We start from the raw sequence: 20,099 nt of genomic DNA on the forward strand, positions 1-20,099 counted from the left end.
ACTACTAAAAAATAAACTATGATAGTAGAATATCCAAATTCCAAAACATCGTATATTTCACATGATTCTTTTTAGATTTAAAAGAATAAGAAAACACTTATAGCAAAATATACCTATGAATGAATAGTATTATAACTTTTAGCGTCATTTTTATCACAACTTAGGTCGTATTCAATTTTCACATTTATAATGGTAGATTTTTAAATTTACAGTGTAGTAACACCTGCCAATGGATTCCATAGACAATCTACAAGGCTTCGTTCAAAAACCAGGCTTTTAAAATAAACCACTACAATGCTCATAGTAAATATTGATCAGTCATAAATAAGGACATATTTTAACAATGCCCAGTTTCTATATATTTGACAAATATTATATTTGATTTGCAGAACGTATAACACAATATTATTACAGATAGACCTGGGGCCGATTGCATAACAAACTACAACTAATATTACAAGCGGAACTCCTTATTTAATAAGTGAAATTAGAAAAGGAGTTCCGCTTGTAATATTAGTTGTAGTTTGTTATGCAATCGGCAACTGGATAGACATAAGAAGATTATGTGTAAATATTTCAGATGTTTTCGAACACGTACTGTGAGTTGTCAACTTTATGTCAGTGTCGTGTCGTGTATTGTCAATTCGCAAAGTTCGTAGCACGTAGAAACATCTGTTCAATAACGCTGTTTTCAAATAATTATATAAAATGTTGGATCTGTTCAGCATCTTCAGTAAAGGAGGAATAGTGCTATGGTGTTTTCAGGGCACGAGTGAAATATTTTCACCGTCCGTGAATGCGCTGATACGCAGCGTTATACTGCAAGTAAGTTATACATCACCTTACAACATTCGTTCTTGCAGACCTTGATCTTAATCTAATTAATGTATTCGCGTTTACGTGGATAAACTGAGCCCTTAATAGCCATAGTCCTGTATGGAGAAGAGGGCTCGTTATGACTTCTATACATTATTCATACTGATTACAATATGGACTTTTCGTCACTGGGGAAATTTCCATATTTTCCTGTTTACAATATGCGTAGTAATGTTATCCTTATCGAGGTATTACTTAATTTACGACCTGTATATTGTTTTCTATACAATCGTTTTTTTAATGCATTTTCAAACAAATGCCTAATTTATAAGAACGATTGTTTTATTCACAACATGTAAGGATGGCATTCTATCTGTCCAGTATCTTGGTACAATGTGTATTTGCGTCTCACATTTTGCTTAATGAAAGAGTAAGACGCAATAAATAATAAATAAAAAAAAAATAAAATAAAAATCATTTATTTCAGAAAACAGGTTCCATAATATGGTTAGTAGCAATACCACCCTAACATAGGTATTGAGTGTGACATACAGATTTGCGCAACTTAATGCATAACCACTCTTAAGTAGCGAATACTTTCGCGAATTAAATGACTTATTTATTTGAACATAAACATTCACTATTGTGGTTTATATCGAAGTTAAATTTAAAATGAGTAAAAACTCTTGCTCTATACTCTCTTAAAAAACTTAAATCAATGGATAACATAATTTGTATACCATATTATAGTTGGACTATATTTTTGTATTTTTTGAATAAACTGTAACTAAATAGCTACTATGTCAGTTGAAGTCAATTGTTGTAATAAAAATAAAACACCAAATGTATATTGAATCACAATGGATTTAATTAAATGATTTGATTTAATTTGTATCTAATTAACAAAGTAAGTGGTTCTTAATGTATGCTTAGCCTTGTTTAATAAACATTACAATTTAAAATTTCAAGTTAGCACATCCACTGCCAGCGACCCGCTAGGCGGGTTCTCTGTCCGTAGGCGGTTTTCGCTACATACGGTTTTTCCCTTGTTATCGGCTCGTAGCGCGTAGCTCGCGCGGGCACTGAATGTTGTAGGTACTAAAGAATTTCGTACATTGACCTGCCTGTTACTATCTCTATTTCACGCGCTTAATTATATTGCTATCCTGCTCACTCAGTGTCATTGACAGCCAACGTCATGGATGAGACAGCAATATAATTACGTGCATGCAATATAGAGATAGGAATAGGTGAGTCAGTGTTCAAAATTCCTTGTGCTAATTATTCTTTCTTTAGATACAAATATTAATAAGTAATTCATTTGTAATGTATATTATTCCATTTATTCTGATAAAAATCTTATCATATTTACAAGGATGTAATTATTTCTATTACAATTTGTATATTTGTTCTTTATTGCACATATCAATAAAAGACTGGTACTGAATGCCACAACCAGTCTGTATGTTTATAGAGAATTAATTTTCTGGGCAGTTTGTAAGAGCTGGTTGCTTATTGTTTCAACACTTGGTAATAGTTGTCTTACACAATATTTATGCGTCACAATATCGTGCTTTCCGACAAGGTTCAAGAAGACGCGCCGTGCTTGATAGGCGTGGCGCTCAAAGGTTTACATAATAGGGAATATTACGCAAAACTCTGCGTAGGGGGCGCCACTACCACTATCCATCACAATCTGGGGGTCTACCGAGAAACAAGAAAATCGAAATTTCGTTATCTAACCTCTCTATCACGCTTGCATATTAGAGCGATAAAGAGGCAGATAACTAAATAGTGAAAACATGTCAAAAAACAGTTTAAGGCACAGTGTGTAAAAGTTACTATGGTTCACTAGCTAGCTTAGTGCTGCACTCTAGCGGCAGAACATTGCAGTAATACCCCTTATTCATTTCACAATTAATAATGTTTTTTTTTAAATTCCAGGAGCGTTCAGGCAACACAACATTCAACCACAACTCCCTAACGCTCCAATACAAACTCGACAATGAGTTCGAGCTGGTCTTCGTGGTCGCGTACCAGCGGATCCTGCAGCTCTCGTACGTGGACAAGTTCCTCAACGATGTGCACCTGGAGTTCCGGGATAAGTACAAGAATGAGCTGCAGGGGGGGCAGCATATGGGGGACTTTGATTTTAAGGCGTGCTTCGATGCGGCGTTGAAGGGGTGCGAACAGTGGGGTAAGTTATATGTACAGTAAGCTGCAGAGATAACTGACCCCCCTGCGTAGAAACTTATTTGGAGTGGGGGTGCCATTGTAGGTAAAATCCGTCGCACGCGTCCACGCCCGTTAGCGTTGCTCATACTTTTTTCGTTACTTAAAAATCCGTTCACCCGTTCCGTGCAACTGTGCCAGCTAGCGGACGCCCTGAGATACTTCAAAGAGTTTATAAATATAGTTGAATACATTTCACCAGAGTTATCCTTAAATGGTTTCCTCTGGAGTTGCAGGCGTCCATAGGCTACGGTGACTGTAAGCTTGTTTGCCACCGATGTGGTATAAAAAAAATATATATATTAAGAACGGGTTACTCACGTATTTTAAGTCGAAAAACGCTCGACATGTTTCACTCCGTACCGAGGAGTATCGTCAGGAGCTTGCGTTGTCGGTGACGGACCGACGGACGGTGTTTGTTATTAGAGTTATCCTTGCCTAATGCTGTGATCATGATCTGATTCAGTTATTTAGCATTTACAAAATCATTTTAAAAGTAATAAGTACACTGGTACAGTATACAAGATATCTCACTCCAGTTACATTTAATTATCATCATCATCTTCCTGATTTTGGCGAATTATGTACGACGCGACGTTACAAAAAACGCACGAGTTTGAATTACTGAAGAATATTATTTAAATTGTTACAGCCAAGTCCCAAGCTAAGATTCCTAAGCAAATGAGGACGTTTGAGGATTCTCAGAAGTCCAAGAAGACTGTTGCCTCTATGATCGAGAGGAAAGGGGAGGAGAAGGGAAAGAAGTCAGGTAAATATTATAAACTCAACCTTCTCCATACAAACAGCCCCCATTTTCCTCTCTAGATATTGACACTATGGAAAATATTTTCACACAATTTATTGTATAATAAATAACCATTCTATTCCCCTTCGTTTGCCTTTTAAACTTTGTTAAACTTTATTAACCAAAAAAATAAGCATACCATCAGATTCATAGCGTAGGCTTCCTCACATTACAGAAAGCTCATCCACCTTAGGTGTCGTCAAAACAGAATGTTCGTTTACTTACACATAAGCCATAATAATAAGTAACAGAGTGGTTAATATAAGTCAAATTCCGTACAAATATTTTATATAATGCTAATATTCAGAGGAAATTGTGGAGTACCTTTGTATGGAGAAGTGGTCACGTGACATCGTCCCCCTCATTTATTAATTCACTTATTTTTGCTCAACAGTTAAGATAGTGGAGGTCAAGTTGACGAACGGCAAGCCGGAGGAGCCGGAAGAGGACGACAGCGACGTGTTGGCCGCCCGCGCTAAACTCGCGCAGAAACTCAACAAGACCAAGAAGGAGGTCAAGTGAGTACATACAGCAACTCTTGACTGACGGTGGACCTTATACCTATTGTAATAAGGTTCACGAACTGACAAGTTGACGAACGGCAAGCCGGAGGAGCCGGAAGAGGACGACAGCGACGTGTTGGCCGCCTGCTAAACTCGCGCAGAAACTCAACAAGACCAAGAAGGAGGTCAAGTGAGTACATACAGCAACTCTTGACTGACGGTGGACCTTATACCTATTGTAATGAGGTTCACGAACTGACAAGTTGACGAACGGCAAGCCGGAGGAGCCGGAAGAGGATGACAGCGACGTGTTGACCGCCCGCGCTAAACTCGCGCAGAAACTCAACGAGACCAAGAAGGAGGTCAAGTGAGATCATACAATTTAGTTCATTTCATACGGGGCTTCTAGCAGCGTCTTTTTACAAAAGTTAATGATATGGATTTTGGATACATTTTTATCCGATATTCATCATCTAAATTTGAAGAAGTAAAAAATTTGAACAAGGTTTTAAAGACCGTTTATTTTTTGATGTCAATTACTTATTGACTGTCAATTTAGTAGTGATGTACCGACTATTGATTTGGCCGACTAGCCGACTAATCGGCGCTCGAATGGCCGATTAGTCGGCCGACTAGTCGGCTAGTCGGCCAGATCATTAGTTTCGTATAAGATCAGGACGTTTAGGTGAAAAAAAAATAATTTTGCTCCTTTGGTAGCGCTATTCATCATATTAGCTTGGCTAAGGTGTTCTCTACAGGTTCAAAGACCTATCACAAGAATCCTCGTTCAATTTCTGCCTTTCTTTTATTTTGCGATCCTGAGCAGAACGTCAGTACAACTTGTAGGAGGTATTTCCAAGGCTCTATTTCCCGTACGTAGTGGCCAGTTAAGAACCTAACCTAACCTGACCACACAGCGTCTTTACGAGCAACGTGCCCTGTTTATATAGTTGGTCAACCAAATCTAGTCAGTATAAAAAGGCGGCAAATTTAAAAAATGTAGGCCGAAGGGTTATCGTCCCATAGAAAATTTGAATTTCGCGCCTTTTTCTACTGACAAGATTTGCTTGACCAAGCAATGCTTGACAATTAATCTCTAAATTTTGCAATAACATTAAGACTTCCCCTTGGCTCCACCATTTAAAAAATAACAAAAACTGAATTATAATAAAATCATTTAACTATAGAACATGGCCATGAAATTACACGAGAATCAGTTGAGATCGACCTGTAGAGGAAAACACCAGCCCACCAACATACGATAACGATCAAACGGTCAATTATATGAACAAAAGTTTTCGTATGCACCCTGAATAGGTATTTTGATAAAACATGGTAAATATTGACTGCTGGTTTCTTTATTTTCTGTTTTTCTTTCACTAATAAAGTGCCGACTAATCGGCCATTTTTGCCGACTAGTCGCCGACTAATCGCCGACTACAAATGTGGCCGGATAGTCGGCTTTCCCGACTAGTCGGCGACTAGTCGGTACATCCCTACAATTTAGTTTTTTGTATTTTTTTAATTTAATTACGTATTTTTTAACAGGAAATCTCCGAAAAGTCCCAAAGTGGAGAAGGACCGCACCAAGAAACCCCGTGTCTGGGAGCTAGGAGGTGGAGCTAGGGACCTTCCAGAGCTTGACTTCAGCACAGACAAGCCTGAAGACTCCAACATTATCGCCGATACTCATGTGAGTCAACCATAGGGTTTATATTAAGAGTCACAAAGGGGGGGAATGTATGAAAGAACGTTTTGGACATTCCAGAGCTTGACTTCATTTCAGACAAGCCTGAAGACTCCAAAATTATCGCCGACACTCATGTAAGTCAATCATAGGGTTTATAGTAAGAGTCACAAAGGGGAGGAATGTATGAAAATACGTTTTGGATATTTCAGAGCTTGACTTCATTTCAGACAAGCCTGAAGACTCCAACATTATCGCCGACACTCATGTAAGTCAATCATAGGGTTTATAGTAAGAGTCACAAAGGGGAGGAATGTATGAAAAACGTTTTGGATATTTCAGAGCTTGACTTCATTTCAGACAAGCCTGAAGACTCCAACATTATCGCCGACACACATGTAAGTCAACCATAGGGTTTATATTAAGAGTCACAAAGGGGAGGAATGTATGAAAAAACGTGTTGGACATTCCAGAGCTTGACTTCATTTGAGACAAGCCTGAAGACTCCAACATTATCGCCGACACTCATGTAAGTCAACCATAGGGTTTATATTAAGATCCACAAAGGGGAGAAATAATGTATGAAGAAATCTTTTTCCTTAGCTCCAAAAGGTTAGGACCTATCAGAGCCTAAACTACAGTACAGACAAGCCTGAAGACTCCAACATTACCCCCAACACTTAAGTAAGTCCACTATAAGAAGTATGACAGCCGTCACAGAGGGATGTATCAAGAAACTTTAAGGAGCTAGGGCCTTACAGAGTTAGAATTCAGAACAGAAAAGCCTAAAGACTCCTAATATTACGATCGACACTCATGTAAGACAGCTATATCAAGCTATATGTAGTCACAAAGGGGAGAAGTCAATTTTTCGCAATTTTACTCTTCTTTTAGAACCTAAAGAGCTCGTGAACCTGAGTAGAAAATATCATTAAAAAAATGCAAATTTATAAAAAGTGAAGTGTATTCTCATTTATCGCGGGGCTTAGTCAATTTGTGTAAAAATGCCCTATAACCTCCTGCCGCCCAAAGACCTATTAAAAGGTTTCCGACTGAGTAGTGGTTCCGGCCCAAGCATAATTACACTTTTAACTTATACGCGCTCAATGACCTTTTAAAAGGTCTACAACTTTAACCTGTCATAAAAATTCAAATTTATCGCGTATTGAATTCAGATCAGTTCTGAATGAATACATCATATTTGACGTTTTCAATAGATGTCAATATGTGTAACATGATATGTAAGTTTTGAAGTAATATCCAAAACAATGACGAGGGGTCGAGGACGTGGTAATTTAATCGATGATTTTCTTGGCTATCTCGGCAGATTTCTTGTGTATTTTTATTGTAAATAATGTCTAATATGTTCGTCTTTGTCTTACCACATTTTTTTTTACTTTTTTACAATATTCATGTAAATACAAGTTGTATTATACAACAATTAACATTTGGAAGACCTATAGGAAGGCATGTGGGTCGTAATATATTTAAGGTTTTTTATAGGTCTACGGGCTTGAACCGCTATATTGGGTTGGTTTTCATTAGATATGCTGTTCGTTTAACGATTAAAATTTGAATTTAATAAAATATTTAATTATTATATTAATGTCTTTTTGAAAAACTTTATAGTTAGTTTTGGCAAAAATATTTAAAAATTCATAAATTAAAATAAGATGGCAGTAATTAGTAGCTATAGGATTTTAATAGGTCTGCGGGCGGTTACCCTATTTTTATGCAAAAAATCGATATGCTCGAGTTTAGCGCCTATTAGTTAGGTAATTTTCCCAGTTTATTAGTTTCCCACTGCTTGTGTAGAATTGAATATTCACTGTATTTTTATAACCTAATAGTCAAAGTAAGATAATATGCTGCTTGTGGCTAATATTATTGTTAGCATGTGGCAAAGGTAGGTAAATTTTTTTTTGTAATAATATTTTACATGAAATGCGTTATTTAATGCTGATATATTTAAAATATGTTACAGAAGCGGGGTAAATCAACGTAATGGTACATTAATTATTTGAATAAATTTAGAAATACACAATCTAAGTAAAACAACTTTGTTGAGGTAGCGGCCCAGAGTCCTATAAAAAATACATCGAATTTCGGTGTTTCTTTGGTTTCTTAACCTTCTACTGATACCCCTTATGATGCTAAAAAACTCTCACACCCATAATACAATGCTATGACAATGGGATCATACGTCGAAGTCTTGGGCCGGAACCATGTGAACCTAAAAAAAGGCCTCTGGGCTTGTATCCCATCTTTGAGGAAAATATTCTGGGCGGCAGGAGGATAATATTTATTTATTTATTTTTCATAGTTAAGTTTTCCCTGACAACAGACTGCTCCTTTTGGATGAAATACCTTTTGTAATTGACTAAAACATTATGTTGTCAGCTGGTGGGCAGAATGACCGGCGCCATCCGCGACCTGGAGGTGGACTCCGACGAGAGCAGCAGCGAGGAGGAGGAGCAATCCACTCCCAGCCCGAAAAAGACCGGCGGCATGTTCAGCATCTTCAAAGGTAGGCTATTATTATTATGTTGCCAGCTGGTGGGCAGAATGACCGGCGCCATCCGCGACCTGGAGGTGGACTCCGACGAGAGCAGCAGCGAGGAGGAGGAGCAATCCGCTCCCAGCCCGAAAAAGACCGGCGGCATGTTCAGCATCTTCAAAGGTAGGCTATTATTATTATGTTGCCAGCTGGTGGGCAGAATGACCGGCGCCATCCGCGACCTGGAGGTGGACTCCGACGAGAGCAGCAGCGAGGAGGAGGAGCAATCAGCTCCCAGCCCGAAAAAGACCGGCGGCATGTTCAGCATCTTCAAAGGTAGGCTATTATTATGTTGCCAGCTGGTGGGCAGAATGACCGGCGCCATCCGCGACCTGGAGGTGGACTCCGACGAGAGCAGCAGCGAGGAGGAGGAGCAATCCACTCCCAGCCCGAAAAAGACCGGCGGCATGTTCAGCATCTTCAAAGGTAGGCTATTATTATTATGTTGCCAGCTGGTGGGCAGAATGACCGGCGCCATCCGTGACCTGGAGGTGGACTCCGACGAGAGCAGCAGCGAGGAGGAGGAGGAATCCGCTCCCAGCCCGAAAAAGACCGGCGGCATGTTCAGCATCTTCAAAGGTAGGCTATTTTTATGGCTATTTTGAACAACCGACACAAAAAGAGGCATAGGTAGAGGGGGAGGGGGCAGTGGCGGATTTGCAGTCTTTGCCGCCCTAGGCCCCAGGCCCCAAAGCCGTTCCTTTCGTAGCACCCATCATATTGACTACATTTTAAGTTATTTTTTGTTATCATCAGCGAAACTTTTTGTCACAATTTGCCGCCCCTAAATTTTTTGCCGCCCTATGCCCGGGCCTACTGGGCCTTAAGGCAAATCCGCCACTTGAGGGAAGGAGTGGCATCGTAGCTCTCCAACGGATGGGCCGATTTCAATGCGATTTTTTTTACGAGAAAGAGAGTTTCCTTGCGGTGGCTCTTAGCTATGTTTGATAGAAATCCAGCTATTTGAAGAGTATCAGCTCTTTTCCAAAATGATGAAAGGCATTTTTGGCATTAAAATGATTTTTTAGCATAAAATAGCGTCTGTGTGTCTTGTTTGTAATCAAATTTCGCAAATTATATTTGACCCACTTCCTGGTTTCCGATGAAGCTGAAAATTTGCATACTTTTGGAAATAGATTAAAAGTGGAAAAATTCACTGCCTAATCTTTCTAACGTTTCTGCTTGATAAAAATGTATTTAGTATGGGGTGGCGCATCGTTACTGGTGTATTCAATTATTTATGCTAGTGATCTAGAGTCTCGAGTTCGAGTCTCGCCCGAAACTGAATTTTTCCACTTTTCATTTATTTCTAAGCTTTGTGGTATCGTATGCAGAAGTTTCTACACAACAATTGATTTAAAAATCTCTTTGTTCCCAAGGTCTGGTGGGTTCCAAGGCTCTGTCAGCGGAGGCGATGCAACCAGTTTTGGACAAGATGCGCGACCATCTTATAACGAAGAACGTGGCGGCCGACATCGCCAACAAGCTCTGCGAGTCCGTGGCCACTAAGCTGGAGGGCAAGGTAAATTATACAGATTTGGTGCTATTTTCTTACTAATAAATAAAACAAGATGTCGCACGCGAATCGTACAAAAACCGGCCAAGTGCGAGTCGGACTTGCGTACGAATAACTCGATCACGAGGATCCATTTGTGGCTTTCCATCAGAGAAGTCCTTATGCTTCACCTGCAATAAGGACCTTTTTATCAGAACTTCTATTGGTATTTCCGATGGAAACATCCTTATTGCACTTGTAGCATAGGGACCCTTCTGTGATGGAAAGGTACATTTTATAGTGTCTGGTATTTATATATTTTATTTTTATATTGTTAATGAAAACTTTTTTCAGGTTTTAGGCACGTTCGACAGCGTAGCCAAGACCATAAAAGCTACCCTGACGGAGTCGCTGGTCCAGATCCTGTCCCCCAGACGCCGCGTGGACATCCTGCGAGACGCCATGCACGCCAAGCAGGAGGGACGCCCGTACGTCATGGCGTTCTGTGGGGTAAGCTAACAATTCGTCTGAAATCTAATTATACCAACCCAAACAAAATGACATGGATAAAGGTAAGTATTAAGGAGAAAAAAAAAATGTTTTTCAAATTTTATTATAGGTAAACCAGAACTTTGGGAGTATTGTCAAGAGGGCGCTCGTTTTGAATTTTATATAGCAACAATTTGTATAGTGGGGATAATGGAAATTGGCAGATGATTTTTGTTTTATTCTGACAACTTTAATAAGTGCGAAGTTTGATGTTTGGATATTTCTTCGGTTTTTACGCTATAAAATTCGTGAATTTTACGACGTATGACACATAAATCAAAATCATCCAAATCTTTCTTTCTTTTTTTGTTTTCTTTTTTTTAGGTTTGGTCGTTTAATTCCGCCCTTACGCCCTTCGCTAGCAATCCGTGATACCGATGCATGCGATACACCTAATACACAAATCAAATTATTACAAGACATCAACCAAATCGTGACGACCTGACTATAGTGACATTTGTCCATAAGTTTGAAACTTACCCGTCAATTCAGGTGCTAATTTCGTTATGTTTTCTAATGGAAGAAATTTCTCTCCCGCACGTTTTTTTCCCAATAAATAACTATATACACTATTTACAACTTTTTTCTCTGTAAAATCTAAAACTTTCGGCATGATTATTGCAGTCTAATAATAATTCACACGAAACTAAACAAAGCAATGTTTACATTGTCAATAGTGACAACTATCATAGAGGGTAGATGTTGTCTATTATTAAAATTGTTGCCATTGCTAGAAATTAGTACCAACAAATTTCCGTAACATGGCGCACCCTCAATAGATCCTGGTTCACCTATAAATTATAATATTTTACTAATTTTTGCATTAGAAAATAAGTATTTAAAATCAAATCACAATCAGTTTCCATAGTTTTATTTCATGAGTAGCTATCGCGATAACCGAAGACAATATTATTTGACAGAGCTGTTCAGTTACTTATTTAATTATACTCCAGTTTTTTTACGATGTTTTCCTTTAATGAATGTCACCTGATATTTAGCATAATAAGTTTCATGAAAGCCTTGACTTAGATCATAACTATTCATAACCGATCATGTTTAGTCATAATACCCATCGGTTGCTATCTTCAATTTATTAAAAACCTTATTTTATCCCTTAGGTGAACGGCGTCGGCAAGTCCACAAATCTGGCAAAGATCTGCTTCTGGCTGATCGAGAACGACATGTCGGTGCTGATCGCGGCGTGCGACACGTTCCGCGCCGGCGCCGTCGAACAACTGCGCACTCACACCAGACATCTCAACGCGTTGCATCCGTCGCAGAACCATTCTAGGACCATGGTGCAGCTGTATGAGAAGGGCTATGGTTAGTCATTCGTGTTTTAAGTACAGTGTTTTGACGAGATCACGGCCACACGACTCCGCTGGCTTGGTCACCTGGAGAGGACGGGGGAGCATCGTGCTGCGAGAAGAGCGTATGTGGGGCACCCGCGCGGAAACGTCCGTCTGGGCGTCCCAGATACCGCTGGAGTGACGAAGCCCAAAAGCACCTGTGTGTGGCGCTCTCTTGTGTCAGAGGCCAAGATCCTCATTGGGTCACTGAGCCAGTGATGTATGTATGTTTTAAGTACAAATTTTTGGGTCTTAACTCACTATATATATAATTTACAATTTCGCATACACACTAGTCATCTTAACGCCTTGTTTGCTTCACAAAATCACTTTAGGATCATAGTGTAAGTTTACGAGAAGGGCTATGGTAATTAAAACATGAACAACTTGAATAGACTTTTGTTCTCTATATAAAGGTGCCTCATCATTGTTGTAGTGGAGCATTCATTGTATAGTTGAATCATCGAGAGCGTGGAATTGCATATGTAGTAGTATTGTTTGTTTACAGGCATTCTATATTTGAATTTTCTATTTTCTTGTACTATCAGCATACAACCACTACAAATGCAATTCCATCTTCTCGATAATTCAACTATACAGCGAGTTGCAAAACTGTATACCCACTTTTTGAACGAATTCTATTTATGAAGTGGGTATGCACTTTAGCAGCTGTGTGTACTTTTGTGTTTGTAAAACTCACGTTCGGGCCTTAGACCCTCAGGTCAGATCAGATATAAATCTGTTTCTGACTGATCGAGACCATGGCGCGCTCCATGTCTTTATATTACTCGTATTTTATGCATAGGCATACATAAATTCTGCCCTGCTGAGCCAAAGAGCGCTATCTCAAAAGAAAATTCATTACTAACTTATACTTTAGTTTCTATTACTGAGAATTCCATTTTCAAAATCATTTGTATTTGAGATAGCGCTATTCGGCTTAGGAGGGCAGAATTATCTGGTTGAATGAGATTTTTTCGCAAGGAATTTTATATATTTACAAGTTATTGTTTTTTTATACATTTAAAAGTATACATTATAAATGTTGTTACAGGTAAGGACGCAGCCGGTATAGCAATGGAGGCGATCCGCTACGCGGCCGACTCCAAGATCGACGTCGTGCTGATCGATACTGCGGGTCGTATGCAGGACAACGAGCCACTCATGCGCGCGTTGGCTAAGCTCATCAAGGTAGGATGACTGCTATAGTTCATAATCATATGACTCAAAAAGACTGAAGAGAAGATATTACACCGTACTGAATACTCAAGACGTACGGTTAGAGAACAAGAGTCAACAATGAATGAAGTGAACAAACACTATAAAACATTAACTCTTTTGCTAAGCAAAAATATAGGTGTGCCGCAGGGTAATATATTGGATCCACTACTTTCTCTTATGAACTATGATTGCTCGCTAAACTATGTCTTTAAATAAGTTTGCATATAACGAAATCAAATGATTGCGATATGTCTGTATGCCTAACAGCATGGGTTTTTAACGGTATTTTAAGGATTGCATTGTGCTATGTTATTTTCTATCCATTAACCAATTTTACATCAATTTTTCAGGTGAATGAACCAGACATGGTTCTTTTCGTCGGCGAAGCTTTAGTCGGCAATGAAGCCGTCGACCAGCTCGTGAAGTTCAACCAGGCGCTCGCCGACCATAGCTCCACCGCCAACCCTCACACCATCGATGGAATAGTTCTCACGAAGTTTGACACCATCGATGATAAGGTATAGTCTGCTTTTATTATTGTTGTGTGCTTGTAAAGTTCATCTTCGGGCCTTCAGACCTTAGTTCAGCAGTTCAGTTTTGCGTTTCGATGTTGCAAGTAGCTTAATGTTCATTGTTCAATTTGCCATCACAAATCCCTTCTCTTGTAAATTACTTTTTCTCAAACATGCAATGAAATATTGATGTTATGTTCCTTATAATAGGCTGCGAAGTATGACGTTTCAGGTGCGGCTAGGACAAAAGGTCGTTAATGGAATTTCATACACATCTTGCAGGCCTAGGCCGGCAAAGTCCTCTTTTTTAATTTTCATTTCACAGATATTTGTGACACAGCATCGTGGCATTCATCCAGTAAAAAAAACTAGAGGCAGTATTTGCTTTATGGTTCGTAATGACACTCTGCCACTACGCCTATAAAAAAAAAACAAAAAACAATGTTTACTATAATCTGCAGTTTTATTTGTATAAAATCAACATGAACTTATAAATAATACATTCTATAATTTTATAATTTTAAATTATAAATTTAACTACACAAATAAAAACATTTAAAATATTTCATCTAAACGTTAGCGGTAAAAAGGTCTACTCAAACACGCGTAGTTATATTTTTTAAATTGTTATGGAGGCAAAGTTGAAAAATATTCATTCTGTTTTATTGGATTTATGGTGCGTTGTTGATTTTTTGACTTTAATATGAGTTTCGACGAAATAATGAAATTAATATTAATTGTAATCGTAGGTGTTGGAATTGGCAGCGTAAGCAGAATTGATTTTAATAACTTACTGCCTCTACCGCCAAGTCAAAGACGAAGTATGTATATGGTTGCTTATGGCAATTTTATTATTTGAGAAACTAAGAAAAATGGCTTACAGTTTATTAGAAACAGTTTTGTGGCATATTTTAAATGAATGTAACTACAAATTCGTCAACACTATGGAAATTATACTTATTTACTCCATACTTAAAGCAACGATGTATGTGAAACATGATATCAACATGAAAGACTATGTAAACTTATGTGACGAAAACGAAACTCAGACGGATACAAGGCAAAAAAATCAAAGATACATGAAAATATACGGGTAGTAAAAATACACGACTCGTGTAAAACATACGCGTGATAATGATATAGGTACGTGTTGGTTATATTTTGGGTGTAGTTTACTTTTAGTTTTTTCTATAAATAAAACTTGGGTTTCGTGGATTTTTTATTTTATTTATTTCATTGCATGTTTGAGAAAAGCACTATACATACCTCGGCGGGAAATGGGGTTGCCCGCGCTCAGACCTATCTATATGTCTTCGGCCGGCAACCCCTTTCGTCCCGGCCTCTGTAGTAATGTACTATTAAATCACGCGTTGTAAAGTAGGTATACTTTTATACAAGTTTTTTTACTTGCTTGTTTGTATGTTCGAGTCAAATATTGTAAGCTAAATTAAACCCACTTTCCTATGTTTGATTGAGGTGAAACTTCACATACATATGTTGGGTGGGTGACAATGCAATATTAAGGTACCATTGAGCTGATCTGATGATGGCCACAGGAGGTGGCCATAGGAACTGTGATAAAACAACGCAACCTACTTGTGTTTGGGTTTGTTAGAATTGTTTCGATGAGTATTAGTTGCCTGTTGAAAGAAAAGTACAGTTAGCGATAAAAGCTTGTAGCTAGTATCAAAAAAAAATATTTTTGACAAAAAACTTTTTATCAACAGGTCGGCGCCGCCATATCGATGACGTACATCACGGGGCAGCCCATAGTGTTCGTGGGCACCGGCCAGACCTACACGGACCTCAAGGCCCTCAACGCCAACGCGGTCGTACACGCCCTCATGAAGTAACCAGGTTTGTTGCCAAGGGCTGCCAAACACACCAACCAAGTGTTTCTCATACAATAAAATTTAACGAACGTTTTAACAGTGACAGACGTTTTGGTGCAACCGACCCAAAGTTTCCCATGCCGGAAAAAATCTAGAAATCCCGAATGGTTCTGTATAATCGTGTTTTTACCCTGGACACCATAGTAGTTAAAAAAAAACAACGGGTTGCACTCCGGGAGTGCCGGCAGAAGTGAAAGCTCAATGACATTTGTAACAGTTTTTCGATCAGGTCACGTGTCCGTCTTACGAATTTTCAATCTGTCGAATCTGTCGGACACGTGACCTGTCGCGAGTTTAACATTTCTTGCACAGCGCCGCTAAAGAAGTTTTCACTTCAAAAATTAGAGACGGTAACACCTCGTTTTTTTTTCAGATTAGAAATTTGATAACCTCAAAAGTAGTGGTAACTTTTTTCGTCCACAATTTAAACTGAGTAACTATACACTGAACTGAATTATAGTGTCGTTTACATATTATTGTACTGTAATATTAAATATCATGCTATAATATGCTAAAATATCCTAGCATTTCGGAAGAAAAAGTTAATTACCTATACTTTTGAGGTTAGAAAAAATCTATTTTAACCCCTTACCCTTACTGCATGTAATAAAAAATACTTGTTCAAATTTGAACTTTCTTAGCTGTTTATAGAGTTGAATATCATATCTGCCATTAGCTTCGTATGCGGTAAAGGGTTTAAAAAAAACGGTGTATAACTAAGAAAGAGAATACAAAATGTTACAACTGGGGAAACCCGGTTGGATGGCAGTTCTACAAGGATCTCTTTTTGTAGTCGTTAACTTCCCGAAGTACTACTACTGATTAAACTAAAGTATTGGTCACAATTAAAAATGTAATTTAAAATACGGGCCTATAATAACGTGAAACGCCAGTTATAGTGCATAAAAACCTTATGATCAAATACCAAGATACCATCAATTCCTGGCATCATGTTTTGTTAAAAAAATATAATTATATGAGAGACAGATATCCATATAATACAAAAAATCACTTTCCGTACACTTGCTTAACATTGCCTACGATACCAAACATTGCCTGTTTAGAAAACTGGGGGTCTAGCCAACATTACAATCGTTCCCAGAAGACAAAACGTAACGCTATTGTCTCGCTATCACTCATCCATAGTGCGATAGAGACAGATAGCGTTTCGCTTTGTTCTTTTGCGAACGATTGTCATCTTGGCTAGGCCCCCAGTTATTCTCTACCGTCTGTATATAAGACATCTGTTTATATATCAAATTCCTAATATGGTATTAGGGGTCATCCATTAATTACGTCTCACGAATTTCTAGGTTTTTTTACCCCTCCCCCCCTCCTTGTCACACTTGGTCACATTTGGCAAACCCCTCCCCCCTGGTGTGACGTCACATTTCTTCAACGAAATCGGCAAATATATATTTAATAATTTATCAAAATATTTTTGTCAAAAGAAATATTAGTAATTTTATAACCCAAAACTGATTAAGAAAAAAAATTAAACGAATAAAAACGATCATCGCTTCAAAACCTTGTTATTTAAATGATAATACAATATATATACAGTGGTACTACTAAACGAAATTAATAACTAGCTTAAATCTAAAATAGGCCCTTGATAATTAGTGTATAAAGTAATTTAAATACATTTTCGGTTACTGATGAAGTTAAAGTGACGTCACAAAGTTTATGACTCCCCCCTCCCCCTTGTCACAACATGTCACATTTTCTTGACCCCCTCCCACCCCCTAAACGTGTGATGTAATTAATGGATGACCCCTTAGTGCAGAGTAATGTTTAGCATGGGAGGTAATCTTGAGAAAGTATACAGTTTGCACTTTTGCTTTTAAGGACAATAGTGTCTTTTTCTCTCAATGTACATCTATGTCTGATTATATATTCTAATGTATAATAATGAGACCACTATTACGTATTTTATGTATTTTTAGTAATTATGAATTACGCCATGGTAAAGGTTTTAATTATTTTAAGAAGTTCGTTGAAATAAAATAATTATGTTTATCTAAATGAAATGTTTATTTTCTTATGATTTTTTCGGGTTGCCTTTAAGGTATAATATTGTATGAAAGCATTTTTTAAAATGTCATATTTTATAGGTTATGTGTATTATATCTATCTATCTACACCAACATAAAGGTATTTAGTCGCGATTACAATTATGTCTATATATTTTTCTTATTTTTGGTACCTCGTTTGTGGCAAACAATCATACGACCCACCGTCGGTAAGCGATTATTATAGCCTACGGAGCTACGGACGTTTAAAATAACAGGGTTATTATTATATTAAATTTAAGACATATGAAAAAGCGCATACATTTTATAATCGTGACTGTAGATGTAGATACAGTCAGCGGCAGAAGCCTACGCACGCTCTTATTTTCTTAACAATAAAATTGTGTTCAGTTCATTTTGGAGATCTCGCCCGCTTAGTAATTTCTGCTACTGACTGTACTATGATGATGATATTTAATTTTTAAATCATGTTTAGGAGCATTCCACGGGCTGTCCCGTACAAACGCATTTTATTTCCTGTGTTGCGACTTTTTTTCTGCATTTAAAGCAGGCGATTATTTTTCTGTGCATATTTTTGATCATTTCTCGTAGAAAAGGAAACTCTTAAGGGGCCCACTGATTAACAGTCCGCCGGACGGTATCGGCCTGTCAGTTGTTCGGAACTGTCAAAATTTTGTTCTAACTGACAGGCCGATACCGTCCGGCGGACATTTAATCAGTGGGCCACTTTATACCTGCAAATCTACAGAAAATTCGCGTTTGTACGGGACAAGCGGTAGACAAGTTAATGGAATGATCCTTTATTAAATATCTGTGTATTGGGAACATACTTATAACCTATAGCCGCCCAGAGACCTATAAAAAGGTCTCCTCTTCCATTCTAATTTGAACTTTGTGTTGACAAAATAAAATTTAATTTTGCTTGGCAAGGTTTGACGTATCGGCGGCTAGAGGATAATAATAGAATGTCACTTGAATCAATGCTAAAGTACAGCCAGTCCCATAATATTAAATAATGTTTTGCCAATATTGCCTTTCCATGCATTGAAGACGCGAAATGTATTTATTAATAATTATTATTTTTTGTTTAACCGGCAGTTTTTATTTGAATAATTTTAAATGTTCAGAAATAAGGTAAGTCAATTTGTAATCGTTTTATGGAAAAATGCCATTAATTTGCAAAGGGACCGCCAAATAACCTCTATCTAAAATATCGAAAATTCTATGCAACTTTCTGACAAACTTACCGGTATCAAAATTTAAAAACGGTAAAATACCAAAATATTTTTTTACCACGGTTTATCTTTATCCCGTTGCCGCCCAAAGTCCTATAAAAAGACTTTCCATTGCATTTGAAACTTTATTTTAGTCTCGTTAGGCCCGGCATGCAAAATCTACATGTGAAATACCGATTTAAGCTTAGAATCAATTTAAAAGTGTAAAAATTACTGTCTTGGCTGAGACTTTTACGCACGGCCTCTGGATAGATACTCCAAGTGAGTGAGTGTGATTTCAAGTCTCACCCAAGACAGTAATTTTTCCAATATTAAATTTATTCTAAGCTTAATAGCATCGTTCGCAGACGTTTCTGCTTGTCGTTGCCGATTTGTATGAATAACTTAAATGCAGGTTTTCGGTCCCATAAAATAGTTTTGTCAGTGCCTTGCCCCGCGGCATCGAAGTGGCTTGTAAGCTAGACCCCCAACACTGCCCGAAGCCTATTGGCATAGTTTGTATACATCTTTCGTAGGAATATATATGTATTCAATTATTATTGTAGTAAATAATAGAAGTGACACTGATGTGGACAGTTGAACGCTAGAACAACGTGTACCTTACAAGATGTTCATTTAGTTTAATATGATGTACAGTCACTAACAGGTATATCGGAGCGGCCATAGTGATCCGATATGTGTGATAGCGACTGTACCCATACTTGTGGTTTATTCATTATTTCTAAGCATAAAAGCATTAATTATATAATAGTTTTTTCAATATTTTGTCACAAAATGCAAAGCTTAGTAATTCAAAAATATAAACGGGGTTAAAAATTCAGTGTCACTTTTTTTTCTAAAGTACGGATGCTAAGTATGAAGAATTTAGTACATTGACCCGCCTGACCCTGACTCTAACGCACTCGCATAGTTATATTACTATCCTGCTCGCGGCTCTCGCTATCGGCGGGACAGCAGTGTAATATAGATATATAGGGACCGTGCGCGTTGGAGGTTCTGCCATCTAGTGATGGCTGACTCGGAAACATATGTGCACATGTACGTTGCCAAAGCAAGTGCCAGCATCTACCGTTCACGTCGGTACGTTTCCTTGTGCATAGTACGTTCTGCCATCTTGCGGGCTCCTATGCTGCCCCCTATAGTTCATGCACGGGGCTTATAGGAACAGGCGGGTTAATGAACGCAATTCTTCGTTCTTAGCGCCTTTAGTTTA

At 38.1% G+C, this 20,099-nt stretch overlaps 1 protein-coding gene across 1 annotated transcript; it reads left to right on the top strand.

Annotated features, from left to right (window-relative positions):
- The first annotated feature begins 634 nt into the window (after positions 1-634).
- On the top strand, positions 635-15,668 carry LOC134797046 (signal recognition particle receptor subunit alpha homolog). Its single transcript, XM_063769264.1, has 12 exons — positions 635-825; positions 2,761-3,013; positions 3,701-3,817; positions 4,248-4,371; positions 5,905-6,049; positions 9,053-9,179; positions 9,980-10,122; positions 10,450-10,605; positions 11,763-11,967; positions 13,048-13,184; positions 13,565-13,732; positions 15,454-15,668. The coding sequence occupies exons 1-12, from the start codon at positions 709-711 to the stop codon at positions 15,577-15,579; spliced, it is 1,818 nt and encodes a 605-aa protein (XP_063625334.1). The 5' UTR covers positions 635-708; the 3' UTR covers positions 15,580-15,668.
- The last annotated feature ends 4,431 nt before the right edge of the window (positions 15,669-20,099 follow it).

The sequence above is a fragment of the Cydia splendana genome, chromosome 14, assembly GCF_910591565.1.
Source record: "Cydia splendana chromosome 14, ilCydSple1.2, whole genome shotgun sequence".
NCBI classification, from domain to species: Eukaryota; Metazoa; Arthropoda; class Insecta; order Lepidoptera; family Tortricidae; genus Cydia; species Cydia splendana.